Source organism: Oryctolagus cuniculus, chromosome 5 (assembly GCF_051225735.1).
Source record: "Oryctolagus cuniculus isolate XC-2025 breed Fujian yellow rabbit chromosome 5, ASM5122573v1, whole genome shotgun sequence".
NCBI classification, from domain to species: domain Eukaryota; kingdom Metazoa; phylum Chordata; class Mammalia; order Lagomorpha; family Leporidae; genus Oryctolagus; species Oryctolagus cuniculus.
This window is the reverse complement of record NC_142871.1, coordinates 122,378,349-122,395,251: the sequence shown is the minus strand read 5'-3', so window position 1 is coordinate 122,395,251 and position 16,903 is coordinate 122,378,349. Positions and strand designations below refer to the sequence as shown.

Genomic DNA, 16,903 nt, shown 5'->3' with positions numbered 1-16,903 from the left:
TCTGATTCATGAAGTCTGGAGTGGGTCCTGAGATTCTGAGTGTCTAGGATGTGCCCAGGAGATGACCATGCTGTTGGTTGGAGGATCACACTATATAAAAGTGTAACTTGAATATACTGGCAGTTTCAGAGAGTGGCTCAGTACTAATACCAGTTCTTTATTGGCAGAGTTACAGCACCATGGCCAACCATATTCTCAATAGCAAAAGCATCTCAAACTGGACCTTCATTCCTGAGAGGAACAGCAGCTGTGTCCTGCTCCAGTCAGTCAATTCCTTTGCAAGAAAGCTGTTCCTAAATAAAGATGCCATTGACATATCTGATGTCTTCATTCACACCATGGGCACCATCGTATCTGGAAACAACACTGGAAAGAATTTCACTTTTTCAATGAGAGTTAATGATACCAACAATGAGATCACTGGCAGGGTACTGATCAGCAGAGATGAACTTCGGAAGATGCCTTTCCCTTCGCAGGTTGTCAGCATTGCATTTCCAACCCTTGGGGCCATCTTGGAAGCCAGTCTATTGGAAAATGTTACTGTGAATGGACTTGTTCTATCTGTCATTTTACCCAAGGAACTTAAAAGAATATCACTGATTTTTGAAAAGATTAGCAAGTCAGAGGAAAAGAGGACACAATGTGTTGGTTGGCACTCCCTGGAAAGCAGATGGGACCAGCAGGCCTGTGAAATAATTCAAGATAATGCCCATCAAGCTGTTTGCAGATGTAGGCCAAGCAAGTTGTTTACCTCTTTCTCTATTCTTATGTCACCCCACATCTTGGAGAACCCTATCTTGACTTACATCACATATATAGGCCTGGGCATTTCTATTTGCAGCTTGATTCTTTGCTTGTCCATTGAAGCCTTGGTCTGGAGCCAAGTGACAAAGACAGAAATCTCATATTTACGCCATGTGTGCATTGCCAACATTGCAGCCACCTTACTAATGGCTGATGTATGGTTCATCGTGGCTTCCTTTCTTAGTGGCCCTCTGACACACCACAGTGGATGTGTAGCAGCAACGTTTTTTGTTCATTTCTTTTACCTTTCTGTGTTTTTCTGGATGCTTGCTAAGGCCCTGCTTATCCTCTATGGGATCCTAATTGTTTTCCATACCCTGTCCAAGTCAGCCCTGGTGGCATCTCTCTTTTCAGTGGGCTATGGGTGCCCCTTGGTCATTGCTGTTATCACGGTTGCAGTCACTGAGCCAAGCAAAGGCTACCTACGACCTGATGCCTGTTGGCTCAACTGGGACATGACCAAGGCCCTGCTGGCCTTTGTGGTTCCAGCTCTGGCCATTGTGGTAGTAAATCTGATCACAGTCACTTTGGTAATTGTCAAGACACAGCGAGCTGTCATTGGAAGTTCCATGTTCCAGGAAGTGAGGGCCATTGTGAGAATCAGTAAGAACATTGCCATCCTCACCCCACTTCTGGGACTGACCTGGGGATTTGGAATAGCCACCGTCATCAATGATAGCTCCCTGGCCTTCCACATTATCTTCTCCTTGCTTAACGCATTCCAGGTAAGTCCATTTGCTTCTAACTAAGCCAAAGTGAGAGAATTTATGAAGAGGCTTTATGATCAGAATCTTGTGGCATAGATTTCTATATAGAAGATTACAGATTCAGAATAGAACATTGAGTAAGGAAATAAATTTTTGTTCCAGAAAGTCCTGGGTTTGTATTCTCACTCTTCTCATTTACTAATAATGTATAACATGATCTTAGGATATTTACTTAACTTTTTCAAACCATATTGTCCTTACATGTAAAATAGTATAATACTGCCCAATTTACAGGATTGTATGAAGAATTAAATAAATGGTGAATGAGTAAGTATTGAGTAATAAAATGATCTAAAGATCATAAACAGTCTAGTAATGGGCTGAGTTGTTACTGCTTAGAAAGCAAGAAATAACACATTTCCTAAAATTTAGGTATATAACTGGAGGTTATTATATTTCCACTCACTTAGAATTTATTGTTACCATTAAAAACCATATTATTTTAAAAAGGCAGGCCATATAATGTGGTATGATAAATCTCTTCTGTTCCCTCATCTCATTTCCAAGAATTAAGCAATGTTCACAGTTTTGTGTGGAATCTTCCCAAATTTTCTGTGCTTACACAAGTATTCTCTCATATAATATAGGGGTTAAAAACCAATGCATACTATTATGCAACTTGCTTTCTTATTTAAAAATATACCCTAGATACACCCTAGAGTTTTGCCCGAGTTCTCTCTCTGTCTCACTGTCTCTCTGTCTCTCTCTCTTTCAGGGCTGTATAGATTTCCATATTCTATAATTTCCTACTCGATTAATTTTTTCTGTTGTAGTATACTAATAATCCAACATTTTTATATTGAATGCTAAATGTGTGTATAGTAATTAAATTAAAATAAAGCATTTATTTTTCTAAAGTTATCTAAAATACTACTTCATTATGGAATGAGGTCAGTAATCATTACAGTAGTAGTAAAACTATTTTAAAATAAATGTATCAACAAATTGATAATAGAGATTTTAAGTTAAACATCTTTCTATTTTTCTCTTTATGAATCTTATTTTTTAAAAAAATTTATTTATGTATTATTTATTTGAGAGGCAGAGCTATATATAGAGAGAAGGAGTGACAGAGAGAGAGACATCTTCCATCTGCTGGTTCACTCCCTAAGTGGCCACAATGGCTGGAACTGGGCCAGGAGCCTGGAATTTCATCTAGATCTCTCACACAATGGCAGGGACCCAAGCACTTGGGCCCTCTTCTGCTGCTTTCCCAGGATTATTATCAAGGAGGTAGATTGGAAGTGGAGCAAACAGGACTCAAACTGGTATCCATATGGGATGCCAGCACTGCAGGCGATGGTCTAACCCACTATTCAACAACTCTGGTCCCAAAATAACTTATTTTTATAATAAAAGCCTTGATGTCTTGGAGAAAAATGTTAATACTAATAGTGGTGTTTCATTTTTCAAATCTGCTTTTTTTTAAAAACCATTTGTATAGCTTTTAGCAATTTCAGTTGTCTTACATTTACTTACAAAAGTGGTCATTGGTTGGATTGAGATAAAAACCCACTTTTCCCAAATTTCAGTTCAGTATGTCCCATGCCTCTTCTTCATGAAACCTTAATGAGCTCATGTCTCACTCCATATATTTTCCTTTTCTTGTCTCCTTGAGGCCATTTCATCTGTGATTTTTGTTTTGAACAAGCCTATGAGTACTTGTATTTTGATATTATGAGCACCTTTACCTGTCATAATAGGATCAACTTGTTGTTTCAACTCAGTTTCTACCTTGATTCCTGACAAGGAATGGGGTGTGACCCATTTAAGTGCCAGTGTCCATAAGCAGTTAGGAGCTGAGAGCAAAGTGTGGTTGAGGGCCAGGCACTGTGGAGGGCAGTAGGTAGTGCTGTGCTGGAGCTGGCTTGTGCTGGCTCAGGAGAAATGACTGTGATTATTCAGGTTTTTTACAAGATGGTAGTAAACACAGTCATCAGTAAAAATTAAATTATGTAGACTTGCCATGAACTAAATTAGATTAAAAACAAAGATCATGCATCCTCAGAACTTATCACTTTCTAATTGTTTGTCTACATTTTATTATGCCCTGGAGGTTGTTTGCATCTATTATACCTGCAGGGTGGAAATATAAGTGATGAGTAATAGCTTTCTGCTGCCCGTCTCTTCCTTATTTCTTGTTTGATGATGGTCTACAACTGAATTTAAATCAGCTGTGGTGGGAGTCTTTGTAGAAATTGGCAAGCACTACCAATGAAGACAGTTGGTCATTGACATGTACGAGCATATCGATGGGTCAGGGCATCCTTGGTGTGCCAAGTGGGGGAAAAGAGAAAGAGTAGCCATGGGTCCTGAAAAGGGAGATACAATAAAATGGGTGGGAGGAAGCAGGCGACATAGAGTCTTAGGGTGAGAAGAGCTGAGAGGCATCGAGGATTGCTGGAGTGGGTGGAGCATAGAGATTCTGGCACATGTTAGGAGGCACAGAAGATACAGGAGAAGGACCTGTTAAAGATCTCTGTGCTCTAACCCTGGTGGAGTCTATCCACTCGTCTTAAAGCTCAACCATTCCCTATTATTATGTAGTCAGTTGCTATCCTGACTGCCCCTCTTGTCAAGCCACACCTCCTGGCGGGTATCCTACCTTGTACTTTCTGAAACTAACCGTGGTCTGGGTGAGGTTTTGAGATCCCTCACAGCTGTTTTGGTGGGAGAAAAATAAACAGACATATTAAACCCTGGGGGAACACCTGGAGGTTTACGTGCTCCCATTGGGCTTCATCTACTAAAAGAAATTCAAAAGAACTGCTACCAATGTAGTCTCTATAGGTATATTCTCTCACCCCTTCTCTATCAGATACTAAAATTTACAACTTTTTTTAACCTAAATTTGGGTGATACTTTGCATAATTTTCTTTTTTTATTTATTTACTTGATAGGTAGAGTTATAGACAGTGAGAGAGAGAGAGACAGAGAGAAAGGTCTTCCTTCCATTGGTTCACTCCTCAAATGGCTGCCACAGCCAGCGCTGCACCGATCCGAAGCCAGGAGCCAGGTGCTTCCTCCTGGTCTCCCATGCAGATGCAGGGCCCAAGCACTTGGGCCATTCTCCACTGCCCTCCTGGGCCACAGCAGAGAGCTGGACTGGAAGAGGAGCAACTGGGACAGAATCTGGCACCCCGACCGGGACTAGAACCCGGTGCCCATATGGGATGCTGGTTCTGCAAGGTAGAGGATTAACCAAGTGAGCCAGCCGGCCCTCTTTGCATAATTTTCCCCGAGTTGGCACGGATCAATGAAAAGTAATATTGGTGGCCTATTTCCTCTCACATATTTAAGGCTATACTGAATGAAAAGGTACATTTAATTTGTTTTAAATTAGTTACCTGACTGGGCACAGGTCCTGTAAAGTCTTCCACTTCTCGGCTGATCTTTTGTCAAATTTTGGTAACAGAAAGTTTGCTATTCTAACTGAAGAACTTCCAGTTGTAATGTCTTTATGGTGCCAGTTGTATGAAGATGCTTCAGAAAATTCATAGAAAAATGAAATTAAGATATGCTTAGTTTGGTGGACAAATTTTTTTGAAATCCACACATAGTTTATTCATAATATATATTTTTCATGAACAATTTGAAAATCCTTTGTATTAAACCCACGTGCCTTAACTAACTTCTGGCTAGGGATGAGTTCACGTTCACCTTTAAATACAGAGAAGTTTAACGGGGAATTGGCTAAGTAAAAGGTCATCATCTCACCTCCATTTTTAGATGAGCTGAGACTTGAGTATTTGCATGTTCAAGAGGAAATTCTTTCTAGTGGGTGCTGCTATTACATTTTGAAAGATAGATCTCTGAGTTTCTCTTTCCTTACCTGAATAATGGGGCCACTGCTTTCCCTTCCTTCTTCCAGGGTGGTTTCGTGCCAGTGGGTGTGGGGAAAAAAGGTAGAAAACTCAAATGGATGTGTCTGTGGAAGAATGGGATGCTTTTGACTTTATGAGGTCTTTCTTTGTATGTGATAAAGTTAATTAACTCCCTCTATATTATCTTATTTGGAACACCATTATGTGCTTAGAAACTCAATCTATGGAAGGACTTCAAAAAGCTGGCAGAAAATTTGAATCTTCTTTTAATTTCAGTTATCCACCAACTTTTTGAAGTATATTTGTTTTGGTCTTACTCATTTTTCTGAGGATCATATACATGATTTTTCTTTGAAAGTTTTATATTTTTGTTGTGGATGGGAGAAGTAACTTGAGAATATTATGAAAGCAGAGAATGGCTGTTTCTGTCCCTTTTTGAGGAAGTTTCTTATGTTACTTATTGTTCAGGGATAGCAAGGTGACTGTGTGTTGCCCAACATCTCTGATTCTTCCTTGGATGATCATCATATTCTAATAGGGGAAGCACAGCTACTGCTAAATACAAAACATCTTTCTTGTGCTCAACGTAAAAAGTAATTTCTGAGATGCACCTACAGAAAGCAGGGACCTGGTCTGTGGGTGTGTGACAGTATCCCATGTGTCTACAGCATTGCATAGCATATGGAAGATGCTCCTTGAATATTTTTTGAACGAACAAATGTAAGTGTTGTTACCTTAAGGTGAAGCTAAATGATTTAATAAAGTTGTTTTCTTTTTACCAAAATAGAAACTGATCATTAATACTGATATTTGTTGTTATTGCCATCACTATTTTGTTAATGGCTATTCTTCCATCTTCCATCTTTCACAGGGCTTCTTCATCCTGGTGTTTGGAACAATCCTGGATCCAAAGGTACTCTATAGATTGTTTTTTATTTTTTCTACATTATCAGTGTTTGGCCCTGAAATGCTCACTTGTGAAGACCACTTAGCAAGAGGCTTTTACCTCAGTCATTTGTGCTGACACATGGACAGAGCATTGCTGCTTTTTACAATGCAAATGATATCTACTATCCTTCAAACTCTTATGGGATTGTTTCATGTTCATTAGCTCTAATCCTTATAGAAATCTTCAGTATTACTATTTTCAGTTTTACAGATAAGGAAACAGATTCAAAGCGATTAAATAACTTGTTAAAGATCTCTACAGAAACCCACCCTGATTAGTTGAAGCAGAAAGGACATTATTAAATCTCACAATCTCATCTTTGGCTTGACAACTTAGTGGCTGTCCTCCAGGAATATTTTCCCTTGCATAGCACAGACCTGCTCCTTGAAAGATGCTACTGCTTCTCCTCTTTGCTGGGCACAGAGAACATGGCTCACCAGGTCAATGTCAGGCAGAGGAGGCTTGAGATAGAGCTGCTGCTATTGCTGCTTGGGGATCATTTTCAGCCTTGTCTGCTGAATCTTCCTGGCACCTACTCTTTTGCATTGTCAGGTCTGATTGGCTAAATCCAGGACACATGGATGCACCTATATTGCAAGGTTGGTGTAATAATGAGTTCTTGTCTTCTACCTTAAAGAGCAGTGGACACAAGGAAGGAAGTTCACCAAAAACAGATGAATGTTAGTAGATGGTGAAAATAAATGAAAACTAAACAGAGGGGCAAAACACCAAATATTTACTCAGACTCCAAAGATCATCCTCTGTCCAGTGTACCACTTTGTCTCCTAGAATAAGCAGTGCAAACAACCATCTAAAAGGTAGAAGCAAACAACTGCTGTCAAATAAATAAGTAAATTTTTAAAAATGGAAAAGTAAATACCACCAACCAATCACCACCAATAACAACACAACACCATGGAGTTTTTTATTTTTATTTTTTTTTATTTTTGACAGGCAGAGTAGACAGTGAGAGAGTGAGAGAGAGAGAGAGAGAGAGAGGTCTTCCTTTTGCCGTTGGTTCACCCTCCAATGGCCGTTGCGGCCGGCGCGCTGCGGCCGGCTCACTACGCTGATCCGATGGCAGGAGCCAGGTACTTATCCTGGTCTCCCATGGGGTGCAGGGCCCAAACACTTGGGCCATCCTCCACTGCACTCCTGGGCCACAACAGAGAGCTGGCCTGGAAGAGGGGCAACCGGGACAGAATCCGGCGCCCCGACTGGGATAGTATCCGGTGTGCCGGCACCACAAGGCGGAGGATTAGCCTATTGAGCCGCGGCGCCGGCTACCGTGGAGTTTTATTATTGGTTTGTTTAAGTATCAATGCTTCCTAATATTAACTTATGAAGTTTTGTGAAAGAGGAATTTCACAATGGTCCCTTTATTGTCTTATGATGATACTGCATCAACCTGGTACACATGATTCAGAGGTAAAAGAGTATTAGTCTTTCTATTTCTGTGTGCTAGCTGCCATTTTGGGGTCTTGATTAAACCTCATAAACCCCAGGTTCCTCAAATGGAATGAATTACTAATAATGCTTTCCCTGCCTCCTCCATTAGATTAGGGTAAAAGAACAAATGCAATTTTTTTTTTTTAAACTTTTATTTAATGCATATAAATTTCCAAAGTACGACTTATGGATTACAATGGCTTTCCCCCCATACCGTCCCTCCCACCCACAACCCTCCCCTTTCCCACTCCCTCTCCCCTTCCATTCACATCAAGATTCATTTTCGATTATCTTAATATACAGAAGATCAGCTTAGTATACATTAAGTATGGATTTCAACAGTTTGCTCCCACACAGAAACATAAAGTGAAAAATAATAGATGATTTTTTTTTTTGATAGGCAAAGTGGACAGTGAGAGAGAGAGACAGAGAAAGGTCTTCCTTTGCCGTTGGCTCACCCTCCAATGGCCGCCGCTGCAGCCGGCGCACCGCGCTGATCCGATGGCAGGAGCCAGGATCCAGGTGCCTCTCCTGGTCTCCCATGGGGTGCAGGGCCCAAGCCATCCTCCACTGCACTCCCTGGCCACAGCAGAGAGCTGGCCTGGAAGAGGGGCAACCGGGACAGAATCCGGTGCCCCGACCGGGACTAGAACCTGGTGTGCCGGCGCCGCAAGGTGGAGGATTAGCCTATTGAGCCACGGCGCCGGCTAATAGATGATTTTTTAAAATGATGATGAAATCAGAGCAGACCTATTGTCATGTTTAATCCCAGTGAGAGTCAAGTTGGGAATTGATAATTTCTTTTTTTTTTTTTTTTTTTAACAGAGGATCAGTTTAGTATGCATTAAGTAAGGATTTCAACAGTTTGCACCCCCATAGAAACACAAAGTGAAATATATTGTTTGAGTACTCATTATAGCATTAAATCTCAATGTACAGCACATTAAGGATAGAGATCCTACATGAGGAGTAAGTGCACAGTGACTCCTGTTGTTGACTTTACCAATTGACACTCCTGTCTATGGCATCAGTAATCTCCCTATGCTCCAGTCATGAGTTTCCAAGGCTATGGAAGCCCTCTGAGTTCTCCGATTCTTATCTTGTTTAGACAAGCTCATAGTCAAAGTGGAGGTTCTCTCCTCCCTTCAGAGAAAGGTACCTCCTTCTTTGATGGCCTGTTCTTTCTACTGGGATCTCACTCGCAGAGATCTTCTGCCAGAGTGTCTTGGCTTTCCATGCCTGAAATACTCTCATGAGCTTTTCAGCCAGCTCCGAATGCCTTTAGGGCTGATTCTGAGGCCAGAGTGCTATTTAGGACATCTGCCATTCTAGGAGTCTGCTGAGATTCTCACTTCCCATGTTGGATCACTCTCCCCTTTATTTACTCCATCAGTTAGCATTAGCAGGTACTAGACTTGTCTATGTGCTCCCTTTGACTCCCAGTCCCTTCACCATGACCAACTGTGAACTGAAACTGATCACCTGGAACAGTGAGATGGCATTGGAACAAATGCAATTATATAAGATAAAACACAGCATTTAAATTATTACACAGTAATATACTGTAAATTTATATTTTTATTAATCATAGTACTATAACTGATAATTGTAGCAAAAAATTAGCAGCAGCATTATTATTTAGTACCCCAATGTTAGGTGCTGTGAGTTGTGCAAAAATATCAACTCAAAGCCATGGAATCTATTAAGATCAAAATCTCTTACACTTAAAAAATTATGTTACAAAAGGTAAGTACTCAAAAGTGTCACTGGCCTACCATGGCTCATTAACAGAATATTGTATACACTAGTATTCTTCAGACTTTTAGGTTCAGTAAAAAACAATGACCATTTAGACCCAGATGTGTATATCATTAATTTATAAAGTAGATATAATGAATCATAGGGGTAAACAAGAATGAGACAAACAAATGTTGAGTGGAAACTCCAAAATGTCTTCTCAAAACCCACTTGACTCTAGTGTCCCTGCCCCCAACCCTGGGGACTGCTCCTTCCTCTTTGGCACCTGTAGGGTACAAGGGCCACTGCGTGCTCCAGGAAAGGCAAAGCCATCATGTTATTTATCATTCTTATTTACTTGGATCAACAATCTGTTGCTATGTTGCGTAGTTTTTCTTTGTTCCAGAAAAGGAGGTTAGAATAATGGACAAACTGTGGGAAGTGGTTAACTATTTAAGTGCTCCTAAAAGTACTGCCAAAATTATGTCACAGAATCCTCAAATGGTAGCAAACTACTTCTTAGCCAGTGGGTCCTCCTTGAGGTCCTAAATGCAAATCCCTTTTGCCAATTCCATCTCCCTAATCTCTCCCCTTCTTCCTACCTTTTCCCAGACCACTTTGCCAGGTTACTGATCCCTCCAGTCTCTTCAACAGAACCTCGATGGTAACACTGTCTTTGGCACAATATTTACCAAGTCCATGCACAAATGTTACTTCTTTTTTTCTGAATTATTTATTAATTCTGAACTTCTTTTCTTAAATGTCCAGATAAGAGAAGCCTTAAAGAGTCGAGTAACCTCTGCAAAGTGGAGCTCTAGAATATCGGAGGTAAAGTTTTCATGTTCATTTTTACATTGAAAAGTGTGACAGATAACAGCAAATTGGAGTTTCTGGTATATGGAGTATTGCTAAAATGGTCACCTTAGTATTTCCGGGAGTGGATTTCTCAGAAGTGCCAAGTGAGTGCCTCTTTGACTATTCAGTTTGGAGAATGGAGAGCACATCCAGATAGATGAAAGTATACTTTAGGGCGGAGCCAAGATGGCGGAATAGTGAGGGCGCGCACCGATAGTCCGGGAAAATTTAGTTTAATAAAAGGGGAGTTACGGTAGCCTCAGAAAAAAGAACCAGGAAAATATTGCAGAGGAAACTCTTCTGGATCGAGTGGCTGTGAATCGGAGGACCTACTGGGAGAGCAAGGTCACCCACCACGCAGAAGCCGAGCCGCGGACCGAGCCGCGGAAGCCGCAAGGTCTGCGCGCCAGTGCGGGAAGGGGAGTGCATATCACACAGACAACAGCGGGGAGAGTTGGGACGTCCAGGGCTCCGAGTCCACACATCGGCGCTGGAAGGGGAGGTGAGCTCAATAACCCGAGACATTGGCGGGGAAATGGGGGTCAGAATCTAGAGGGGGGCCAGAAAGTGCAGCAAACTCACTACCGGAAAGAAGGAAAAAAAAAAGCTTGAGGGTTTCTCTTTACCCTAACCTTGCAAAGGTTGCAAGGCTGCAAGGCTCGAAGAATTCAAGAATTCCCAAGAGACAAAGAGCAGGCCAGCTCTCTGGATTTACATATCAACAGGGGAGAGCTAAGGAACTGAGTCACTACAATTCAGTAGCCTAGGCAACCCAGTGGGAGTCCAGAGGAGCCTAAACAGACTCTGGGTAGAAGGCAGAGACTGGAAGCTAAACACCATCAATTCTGCACAGCCATGCCGTGCGGTGTTACTTACCCCCTGAATAAATAAAATAAATAAATAAATAAATAAATAAATAAATAAAAAGAGAGAGATTTACCACGCATAACCTGAGGGTGTCACCTTTGCACACCCTTAACCAGGAAGAACCAAGCAGAGCTCTCAGGCCGCACCCATCTCAAGCCTCCAAGGCTCCTCCAACAGCAGGCAGTGCACTTAACATGGACATAGTATAAAATAAATAAAAAAAATTAAAAAAAAAACGCACACTGACAAAAGAAGAATTAACTATGCCAAGTAACAAACACAGAAATTGAGGGAACAAGATCAACGATGACACTATGATGCCTCCAAATAAACAAAACACCCCAAACCAAGATTATGAAGATGATGAGATAGAAGAAATGCAAGATACGGATTTCAAAAAATTTATGATAAGAACATTTAGAAGTTTTGAAAAGCAAATCCTTGAACTACAGAAATCCTTATTGGACAAGATTGAAAATCTCTCTCATGAAAATGAAATTTTAAGGAAGAATCAAAATGAAACTCAGAAACTACTAGAACAGGAAAGTGTGATAGTGAAGAGAAATCAAAATGAAATGAAGAGTTCAATAGATCAAATGACAAACACATTAGAAAGCCTTAAAAACAGAATGGGTGAAGCAGAAGAGAGAATATCGGACTTAGAAGATAGAGCACAGGAAAACATACAGTCAAACCAAAGAAAAGAAGAGGAAATTAGAAATCTAAAAAATATTGTTGGGAATCTACAGGATACTATTAAAAAAACCAACATTCGAGTTCTAGGAGTTCCTGAAGGCATGGAGACAGAGAAAGGATTAGAAGGCCTTTTTAGTGAGATACTAGCAGAGAACTTTCCAGGTCTGGAGAAGGACAGAGACATCCTAGTACAGGAAGCTCATAGAACCCCCAATAAACATGACCAAAAGAGATCCTCACCACGACACGTGGTAATTAAACTTACCACAGTGAAACATAAAGAAAAGATCCTAAAATGTGCAAGAGAGAAACGTCAGATTACTCTCAGAGGATCTCCAATCAGACTCACAGCAGACTTCTCATCAGAAACACTACAGGCTAGGAGGGAATGGCGAGACATAGCACAGGTGCTAAGACAGAAAAATTGCCAGCCCAGAATATTATATCCTGCTAAGCTCTCATTTGTGAATGAAGGTGAAATAAAGACCTTTCATAGCAAACAGAAATTGAAAGACTTTGTGGCCACTCGTCCGGCCCTGCAAAAGATACTTAAAGATGTGCTACACTCAGAAACACAGAAACATGGCCATCAATATGAAAGAAGGGAAAGGAAGAACACCTACCAGTAAAAGAGCATGGGAAGCTCAAAGCATATACTAGAAAATATTTCCGGGAAAATGGCAGGGCAAAGTCACTACGTATCAATAGTCACATTGAACATTAATGGTCTGAATTCTTCAGTTAAAAGACACCGTTTGGCTGACTGGCTCAAAGAACACAACCCAAGTATTTGTTGCCTACAAGAAACACATCTCTCTAACAAAGAGGCATGCAGACTGAAAGTGAAAGGTTGGAAAAAGATATTCCATGCCAACAGAAACCAAAAAAAAGCAGGTGTAGCCATATCAATATCAGACAAAATAAACTTTAATACAAAAACTGTTAAGAGAGACAAAGAGGGACACTATATAATGATTAAGGGTTCAATTCAACAGGAAGATGTAACTATTATAAATGTATATGCACCTAATTACAGGGCACCGGTCTATTTAAAAGATATGTTAAGGGACTTAAAGGGAGATTTAGATTCCAATACAATAGTACTGGGGGACTTCAATACTCCACTCTCAGAAATAGACAGATCATCCGGACAGAAGATCAACAAGGAAACAGCAGATTTAATTGACACTATTGCCCAAATGGATCTAACAGATATCTACAGAACTTTCAACCCTACATCTACAGACTTCACATTCTTCTCAGCAGCGCATGGAACCTTCTCTAGGATTGATCACATACTAGGCCATAAAGCAAGTCTCAGCAAATTTAAAAGAATTAGAATCATACCATGCAGCTTCTCAGACCACAGCGGAATGAAGCTGGAAATTAGCAACTCAGGAAACCCCAGAAAGTATGCAAACACATGGAAACTGAACAACATGCTCCTGAATGAACACTGGGTCATTCAAGAAATCAAAGGAGAAATCAAAAACCTTCTGGAAGTAAATGAAGACAACAACACAACATATCAAAACTTATGGGATACAGCAAAAGCAGTATTGAGAGGCAAATTTATAGCAATAGGTGCCTATATCAAGAAACTGGAAAGGTACCAAATAAATGAGCTTTCAGCACATCTCAAGGACCTAGAAAAACTGCAGCAAACCAAACCCAAATCTAGTAGGAGAAGAGAAATAATTAAAACCAGAGAAGAAATTAACAGGATTGAATCCAAAAAAAACACTACAAAAAATCAGCCAAGCGAGAAGCTGGTTTTTTGAAAAAAATAAACAAAATTGACACCCCACTGGCCCAACTAATTAAAAAAAGAAGAGAAAAGACCCAAATCAATAAAATCAGAGATGAAAAAGTAAACGTAACAACAGACACCACAGAAATAAAAAGAATCATCAGAAATTACTGCAAGGACCTGTATGCCAGCAAACAGGAAAATCTATCAGAAATGGATATATTCCTGGACACATGCAATCTACCAAAATTGAACCATGAAGGCATAGAAAACCTAAATAGACCCACAACTGAAACAGAAATTGAAACAGTAATAAAGGCCCTCCCAACAAAGAAAAGCCCAGGACCAGATGGATTCACTGCTGAATTCTACCAGACATTTAAAGAAGAACTAATCCCACTTCTTCTCAAACTATTCAGAACAATCGAAAAAGAGGGGATCCTCCCAAATTCTTTCTATGAAGCCAGCATCACCTTAATCCCTAAGCCAGAGAAAGATGCAACACTGAAAGAAAATTACAGACCAATATCCCTGATGAACATAGACGCAAAAATCCTCAATAAAATTCTGGCCAATAGAGTACAACAACACATCAGGAAAATCATCCACCCAGACCAAGTGGGATTCATCCCTGGTATGCAGGGATGGTTCAACATTCGCAAATCAATCAATGTGATTCACCACATTAACAGACTGCAAAAGAAAAACCATATGATTATCTCAATTGATGCAGAGAAAGCATTTGATAAAATTCAACACCCTTTCATGATGAAAACTCTAAGCAAATTGGGTATAGAAGGAACATTCCTCAATATAATCAAAGCAATCTATAAAAAACCCACAGCCAGCATCCTATTGAATGGGGAAAAGTTGGAAGCATTTCCACTGAAATCTGGCACCAGGCAGGGATGCCCACTCTCACCACTGCTATTCAACATAGTTCTGGAAGTTTTATCCAGAGCCATCAGACAAGAAAAAGAAATCAAAGGAATACAAATTGAGAAGGAAGAAGTCAAACTATCCCTCTTTGCAGACGATATGATTCTTTACTTAGAGGATCCAAAGAACTCTACTAAGAGACTATTGGAACTCATAGAGGAGTTTGGCAAAGTGGCAGGATATAAAATCAATGCACAAAAATCAACAGCCTTTGTATACACAAGCAATGCCATGACTGAGAAAGAACTGCTAAGATCTATCCCATTCACAATAGCTACAAAAACAATCAAATACCTTGGAATAAACTTAACCAAGGACGTTAAAGATCTCTACGATGAGAATTACAAAATCTTAAAGAAAGAAATAGAAGAGGATACCAAAAAATGGAAAAATCTTCCATGCTCATGGATTGGAAGAATCAACATCATCAAAATGTCCATTCTCCCAAAAGCAATTTATAGATTCAATGCAATCCCAATCAAGATACCAAAGACATTCTTCGCAGATCTAGAAAAAATGATGCTGAAATTCATATGGAGGCACAAGAGACCTCGAATAGCTAAAGCAATCTTGTACAACAAAAACAAAGCCGGAGGCATCACAATACCAGATTTCAGGACATACTACAGGGCAGTTGTAATCAAAACAGCATGGTACTGGTACAGAAACAGAAGGATAGACCAATGGAACAGAATTGAAACACCAGAAATCAACCCAAACATCTACAGCCAACTTATATTTGACCAAGGATCTAAAACCAATTCCTGGAGCAAGGACAGTCTATTCAATAAATGGTGCTGGGAAAACTGGATTTCCACATGCAGAAGCATGAAGCAAGACCCCTACCTTACACCTTACACAAAAATCCACTCAACGTGGATTAAAGACCTAAATCTACGTCCTGACACCATTAAGTTATTAGAGAACATTGGAGAAACCCTTCAAGATATTGGCACAGGCAAAGAATTTCTGGAAAAGACCCGGGAGGCACAGACAGTCAAAGCCAAAATCAACTATTGGGATTGCATCAAATTGAGAAGTTTCTGTACTGCAAAAGAAACAGTCAGGAGAGTGAAGAGACAACCGACAGAATGGGAAAAAATATTTGCAAACTATGCAACAGATAAAGGGTTAATAACCAGAATCTACAAAGAGATCAAGAAACTCCACAAAAACAAAACCAACAACCCACTTAAGAGATGGGCCAAGGACCTCAATAGACATTTTTCAAAAGAGGAATTCCAAATGGCCAACAGGCACATGAAAAAATGTTCAAGGTCGCTAGCAATCAGGGAAATGCAAATCAAAACCACAATGAGGTTTCACCTCACCCGGTTAGAATGGCTCACATACAGAAATCTACCAACAACAGATGCTGGTGAGGATGTGGGGAAAAAGGGACACTAACCCACTGTTGGTGGGAATGCAAACTGGTCAAGTCACTATGGAAGTCAGTCTGGAAATTCCTCAGAAACCTGAATATAACCCTACCGTTCGACCCAGCCATCCCACTCCTTGGAATTTACCCAAAGGAGTTTAAATTGGCAAACAAAAAAGTGGTCTGCACCCTAATGTTTATCGCAGCACAATTCACAATAGCCAAGACCTTGAACCAACCTAAATGCCCATCAACAGTAGACTGGATAAAGAAATTATGGGATATGTATTCCTTAGAATACTATACCGCAGTAAGAAACAACGAAATCCAGTCATTTGCAACAAAATGGAGGAATCTGGAACACATCATGCTGAGTGAAGTCAGCCAGTCCCAAAGGGACAAATACCATATGTTCTCCCTGATCGGTGAGAACTGACTGAACACCAAAAAGGAAACCTCCTGAAGTGAAATGGACACTATGAGAAACGGTGACTTGATCAGCATAGCCCTGACTGTTAATGAACAACTTAATACATTATCCCTCTTAGTAGTTTTTTTTATTTGTCTTTCTTAATATGACTGGTTTAATTCTGTAATTAATACACAGTTATTCTTAAGTGTTGAAAATTAACTGAAATGTGATCCCTGTTAAACATAAGAGTGGGAATAAGAGAGGGAAGAGATGTATAATTTGGGACATGCTCAAGCTGACTTGCCCCAAATGGTAGAGTTAGAAACATACCAGGGGATTCCAATTCAATCCCATCAAGGTGGCATGTACCAATGCCATCTCACTATTCCAAGTGATCAATTTCAGTTCACAATTGATCATAATGAAAGGACTAAGAGTCAAAGGGAGCACATAAACAAGTCTAGTACCTGCTAACA

At 40.2% G+C, this 16,903-nt stretch overlaps 1 protein-coding gene across 2 annotated transcripts in view; it reads left to right on the top strand.

Annotated features, from left to right (window-relative positions):
• The window catches only part of LOC100342206 (putative adhesion G protein-coupled receptor F2P), a 76,060-nt gene that overhangs the window by 50,609 nt on the left and 8,548 nt on the right, over positions 1–16,903 (top strand). For both annotated transcript variants that reach the window (XM_089333214.1, XM_008263020.5), the window contains exons 6-8: positions 168–1,529; positions 6,267–6,308; positions 10,299–10,358. In XM_089333214.1, the coding sequence (XP_089189340.1) occupies positions 168–1,529; positions 6,267–6,308; positions 10,299–10,358 (1,464 nt within the window). The remainder of the gene's footprint in view (positions 1–167; positions 1,530–6,266; positions 6,309–10,298; positions 10,359–16,903) is intronic.